Genomic DNA, 6,313 nt, shown 5'->3' on the forward strand with positions numbered 1-6,313 from the left:
GCGACCAGTTAAATTTGACAGCACTGTGTATTTGCTGCATAAAAATTTGGTCTGATTTTCGCATTAGTCTGAACAAAATCAGCAAATGGGCTGAATAAAAATGCAAGTTCATTCTCTGACAGGAGGTGGTGCGTATGGAACAGCAAAAATACAGCGGTTACCATGGTTACCCCATTACACAAATCAGCTCTGCAAGAGCAACTTTCTGTGTCTACTTGATTATCACAGAGAAGAAAGGTACAAAACAGTATTTTTTAAAATACTAAAAAATAAAACAGTCAAAACAGTATTTTGTTTTTATTTACATGTTTGTTTGCAAGTATATATTTTTGCATTTGAATCTGGACTAAAACATACCAGAAAAGAGATGCTTCAATATTAAGTTTTCAGTGGATAAAATAAACTTCAAGACGTGTCACAAGTTATTCCCTAGCTCACTCAGCTCCTGCGGTTTTGTTTTGTTTTTTGGCCCCTTCACATCATTAACAGAGAACGACCAAGGTCAGGATTTTCGTTAAACAGTTATACAATTTTCAGCTTGTTTTTCACCAAACTATATCGTGTACCACCAGAACACCTGAAATATAGGCTACAGACTATTTTTTTCGAAAGCTTGATGCTGATCATTACCCACTGCCATTATATGGAGGAGCACGCGCGGACTTGTTTTTTTTCTTCCGAAAAACAAAGAAAGGTATACGGCATTAGAATAACACCAGGGTGTGTAAATGATGACTTAATTTTAATTTTGGGGTAAACTTTAAGCAGTATTTTACTTGACTAAAATAAGTTAATTCTGATGATATCACATGAAGCGTATTATAACTTCTACCTGATGAAAGAGTTACAGTGTACCAGTTGAATGTCCAGCCTGTAGAGGAGCCGTAAACCTCACAGATCAGAGTCACTGGATCTCCTTCAGTCAACCACTTCTGTGGAGAAACACTTAAAACTGCTGCAGCTGTATCTGAAATAGAGAAATCGCTCATTAAGCACATGTAAACATGCACTGGTTTGGGTGGTTTATGAGACACAAATTTGTATAATGACATGGGCAATGACATAAGTATTACAATGTGAAGGTGGTTTATGAGGACACTGCATGTGTCCCTGTAATTCAAAAGGCTTAAAAAAACATACTAAATGGTGTTTTATTTTTGTGGAAAATCTAAGACTGCACAAAGTGAGGGGTAGGTCTAGGTGTAGGGTTGGGGTTGGGTGATAGAAAATACAGTTTGAACACTATAAAAACCATTACGTCTATGGAGAGTCCCCGTAAACCACCAATACCAACATGTGTTTGTGTGTGTGTGAAGAGATGATAAAACTCACCTGATACTATCAGTGTAACTGCATCACTAATGTTTGATATGCATGATCCTTCTCTCTCTGCTCCATAACAGGAGTATTTACCTGCATCTGACTCAGTAACAGGACTGAATGTGTGTTCCTGTAGTTCACTGAAAGCATTAGCTGAACCATTTTTATACCAGCTGTACTGCCAGCTAGTGACTCCTTCACCATCAATGTCACATCTGAGAGTGACTGTCTCTCCTCTGAATACATGCTGATCAGGTTTAATGGTCACTTTGGGTTTTGGTATTTCTGTAAAAGGATGACAATACACAGTGAAAATAATGTGCTGTTTTTTACTGTACGAGTTACTTGATTTTGGACTACAACCTTTTATTTCAATATGAAAAAGTGCTGCAGAAATGTATCATGACTTCTGCATCATGAAATGCAGCAGCTTCTCACTGACTGCTCAACAAGGCTATAAATGGCTAATGGTTGTGAAAACCGAGAGGACAAGTAAAAAGAGTTAACATATCTTACAATGACTGATTAATTATTTTGTTCAATCTCAAGACTTCAGAGGTATGGACATATTTCATACACTGGAAATGTTTTAGATGTTTCTTGTCACACCTCAGAACTGTCATGTGAATAATTTGCCTTATTAAAAAGGTGTTTGTAATGCAACAAATGTAACGCTTATTGTATAAAAGGCCACCGGAAAAAAATACTTTTAATGTAGAACTTTTATTTTGATATTACACATTTACTTCCCATAAGAGGCAATGATATTATAGTTCATTGAGTACTGTTATATTTCACTGCTTGGTGAATCATTGTATAATACAGAGATCATCAGCTGTGTGCATATAAGTTTTTACCTGCCTGTCATTTGGATATCCATTGGCAATTTGGTCTCCAAAGTGTTAGTACATGACCACAAAGTATGGGCTTGTCCAAATAACCACACTTGTGGTCTTTGCACTTGACCACTTGACCACTTGTCTACCTACATGACATATTTCCTGAGTTTGGTCCAAGTGTTCAAGTGAGCGTGGAGACCACAAGTGTGTGTAGAACTTTTCATTATACCCAATGGCAGAGATGGGCACTCGAGTTAGTCCCCTTGTCCAAATACCCACACTTGCGGTCTTTGCACTTGACTACTTGACTACTTATATGACGTATTTCCTGTATTTGGTCCAAGTGTTCAAGTGAGCATGAAGACCACAAGTGTGTGTAGAACTTTTCATTACCCAATGGCAGAGATGGGCACTCGAGTCACATTTGAATAGACTTCAGACTCTACTCCAGACTCGACCTCAGATGACTTCAGACTTGGCTCAACTTGACAAGAAGGACTATTTAAATACAAATAGGAATATTTTAAACACACCTTGAGTCTTTTATCCTTAACTACTGATATCTAGGGATGGGCGTATCGATCCTGAAGTACCAATATAAAGAATACTGATGCAAGTATCTAAAGTATCGATACTCAAATAAAAAATATCGATACTAAGGTGTTTTATTTACCAGTGATTTTGTTTATTTAACAAAAATTAATGCGTACAATATGCATTAAATTGGATGAATAACCTATGTTAGTGAATAATTGTGTAGGATAGAACTAGTTTCCTGCTCATCTGAACACACGCAAATGCTGCAAGACAGAACCAATCAATCACAGAGAGCTTTCACTCACTTCTGACAGTGCATTCAAACAGGGCTGCGTTTCCCAAAAGTATCATAAGAAACCATTGATACTTTTGGGAACGGCAACCCAGAACAATGCTTATCAGAGGATAGAAAAAACATATATGTTTGCTTTATTTCACAATAAATACACTGAAATTGTAGCCTACATAGTTTGTGCAATTACATTTATTTAAATGTAACGTTAAAGTTCATATTGCTCATGTTCTATTCTGTAATGTTAGTATAAATCATACAAAAATGTTGCATTTAATGCATGCAACAGTCTGTCACTGGCAGTCCCTTATGAAAATGAACCATGGTTTTACTAAAGTGACCGTAGTTCAACTATAGTATTTGTAGATTTCCATGGTTATTACCACTGTAGTAAACATGTTATAACCATGTGTAAACAAACCTAACCTAATAACCTAATAAGTTGCAATTAAGGCATATTGAATGTTAAAATACATTTCAAATATAAAAGTTAAGTGGGTATCATTACCCGAAATGATCGAAAACAAAATAAGTGGTATCACCCATCCCTACTGATATCATAAAGAAAGAACTTGGAATTTACTTATGCTTTTATTATATCTGCGCCACGCATTTCGTTGTTGATGGAGATGGGACTCTTATTATAGTATTTGATGACGCATGTCCGCGTATTGCACGTACATTCCGAAATGTCAGAAGGGTATGAAACTTGGCGGGAGCCACCGTGTATATGTTCTCACATTTGGTTATATTAGTATGTCAGAATTAGAAACTTCATGAAGATTGGCTAGATGCAGTGAATGTGGGAAAACAATTAAAGATACCGAAATGACAGCATCAAGTCTTATAACATATCACATTTTAGAACGCATCCACAAAGGTTAGTAACATTAACTCCCATATGCTGAAGTGTGTCCTGTTAAAAACATGAACAAAAAAATCTAGCCTTAAACCTAGCACAACATTTTATCCAACTTTTCGTAATATACACAGATATGGCTTTTCTCTCTCTTAAAGGGGTCCTATGATGCGTTTTCAATTTGTCCTTTCTCTTTGGAGTGTTACAAGCTCTTGGTGCATAAAGAAGATCTGTAAAGTTGCAAAGACTAAAGTCTCAAATTCAAAGAGATATTCTTTATAAAAGTTAAGAGTCAGCCACACCTACCTAAAACGGCTCGTTCTAACACGCCCCCACATATCTACCTCACTATGTGGGAAGATTTGCATAACGCCGCCCAAATGTTCACGCAAAGAAAGAAGACGTAACTTTTATTCTCGCTGTAGTTTTGTTGTTTCCGGTGCCATGTCAAAAAGACGCTGTGTGCTTCGTTGTGAAAGCGAAACTACTTTGTTTGGTCTTCCAAAAGAGGACGATATCGTCATGCCTGGAGCTGATCCGTGCTGGTTGATGAGGAAATACTACAACTTTGCGCTGTCTATCGCCGGAGTGGCTTTTAACCGTGGACGAAGCGGAGTCCAGCCCGGAGTCGTCACATGTCCTTCCGGACGCTCCTTCGTCGAAATCACCGGCCGCGCCATTCTCAAGCCTGCGCCTCTGCTCACTCTAACCCTCCCACCGTTCCTCACGCTAGCCTCCGGCCTCTGCTCACTGTAGGCCGCCGCCGCTCACTCTAACCCTCCGGCCGTTCCTCACTCTGGATAATGTTAATCCAGTTAATATAATGTTAATACCGGATAATCCAGTTGCTGGATATTGGCAGGAACTGGAACACGCTGTCGTATACGCCGATCCAGAGCATCCCAAACATGCTCAATGGGTGACATGTCCCCATACACGCTGTCTGCCATCTGCCCTGTACAGTGAAAACCGGGATTCATCCGTGAAGAGAACACCTCTTGACTCACGGTATTTGTACTCTGCCCCTTTTGTTCTGACGCCTGATAGGACTGATGTTTGTGTTTGGACTCATTGCCTGCCTCTCCACTACTGTCTCTGCTTCTGCCCTTGTGTATGACGAACGATCTGCTTGCTTCTCTGACTTTGACCCTCTGCCTGATTATCGACTTGCCTTGACCTTTAATAAACTTCCGCTCATGGATTCTAACCAGACTCCAGCGTCTCTGTTACAGCCACTGACGATTCAAATGCGAGTTTTGAGCAGTGTAGAGTAGCACTTCTTGTTTGTCATTTCTCCGATCACAAATGTATAGACATTGCCTTACCCCACTCATATGGTATTAATTTATTTGTGCAGGTCTTAAAAAAGGTCTTAAAAAGTCTTAAATTTGAGCTTAAAAATCCTGCAGCAACCCTGAGACCGTTCTGCAGAGAGGCTCAAAAATAGAAAATAGCCTATTACTTCTAAATTGTAAACGTGTGTGTGTGTGTATGAAGAGATGATCATCAAACTCACCTGATACTGTCAGTGTAACTTCAGCACTGATGTAAAATTAAAAAATTAAATAAAGTTTGAAAATTAAACAATTTTCAAGTTCAACACTTTGTTCCATTCAGTTGTGGATGCTGCTGATTCACCGAGACCACCGTGGCTTAGCAAAGAGGCGCGTGTGTGTTTTCCTTTGAAACAGTTTCCCCTGAAATACCTCGCTATTTAATGCATTTTTCCTTACAAATTGTATTATCAGTGTAACAATTCGAGTAAATGTGTAAAAGGTATGGCATGATGCCATCCTTCTAGAACAATGTGCATTTATGTTAAAATTGTAACATAAATGATAAAGTTTAGTTATTCTTATTTCTTTATTGCAAAACGCTAAAACTGGCACCGTTTTGGAGAGAAATGGGCTCTCATGTTAACCCATATCATGGTGTGTGATGCTGAACAATGAGTTTGTAATGGTGTTTGTATTTGCACTGTTCTAAATATTAATATTTTATGTGCAACAACTGCATGCTGTCTCAGTGGCCTTACACGTTTTTAAATATATTTTTTTCAAACTTTATGATTTAAATGGGAATGATTGTACTGAGAATAACTTTCATCTTTTCTTCAACTGAATACTGTTTCTGTGCTGTTTTTGATGTATTTTAAAGAGTTGACAGTCAAAATTAAAACAGCTGGATGATATATTCTTCATTCTTTATGACAAACAAGATAATGTGAATTACAGAATGTACAACGTTTTTAAAATGTATAAATTGTGGCGTACAGCGTTTATTATGAGGGGGTAGAATCCACAGCTCAGTACTCACTACTCAATACTCATGAGTACTTATAAATAGGCTACTCTTTTACTCTTACTCAAGTAGTTTTTTGGACAAGTACTTTTACTCTACCCACACCAGTTTTTGGAAGGTAATGGTACTTTTACTTGAGTATATTTTTTCAGTACTCTTTCCACC

At 38.0% G+C, this 6,313-nt stretch overlaps 1 protein-coding gene across 1 annotated transcript in view; it reads right to left on the reverse strand.

Moving 5' to 3' along the window:
* LOC107599331 (Fc receptor-like protein 5) overlaps window positions 1–3,534 on the reverse strand; it is an 11,138-nt gene extending 7,604 nt beyond the window's left edge. Inside the window, exons 1-3 of the mRNA XM_016290893.1 lie at window positions 3,531–3,534; window positions 1,333–1,605; window positions 827–967 (exon numbers count right to left, since the gene is read on the reverse strand). Coding sequence (XP_016146379.1) covers window positions 827–967; window positions 1,333–1,605; window positions 3,531–3,534 — 418 coding nt within the window. The remainder of the gene's footprint in view (window positions 1–826; window positions 968–1,332; window positions 1,606–3,530) is intronic.
* Window positions 3,535–6,313: the final 2,779 nt, after the last annotated feature.

The sequence above is a fragment of the Sinocyclocheilus grahami genome, unplaced genomic scaffold (assembly GCF_001515645.1).
Source record: "Sinocyclocheilus grahami isolate Dianchi unplaced genomic scaffold, SAMN03320097.WGS_v1.1 scaffold264.1, whole genome shotgun sequence".
NCBI classification, from domain to species: Eukaryota; Metazoa; Chordata; class Actinopteri; order Cypriniformes; family Cyprinidae; genus Sinocyclocheilus; species Sinocyclocheilus grahami.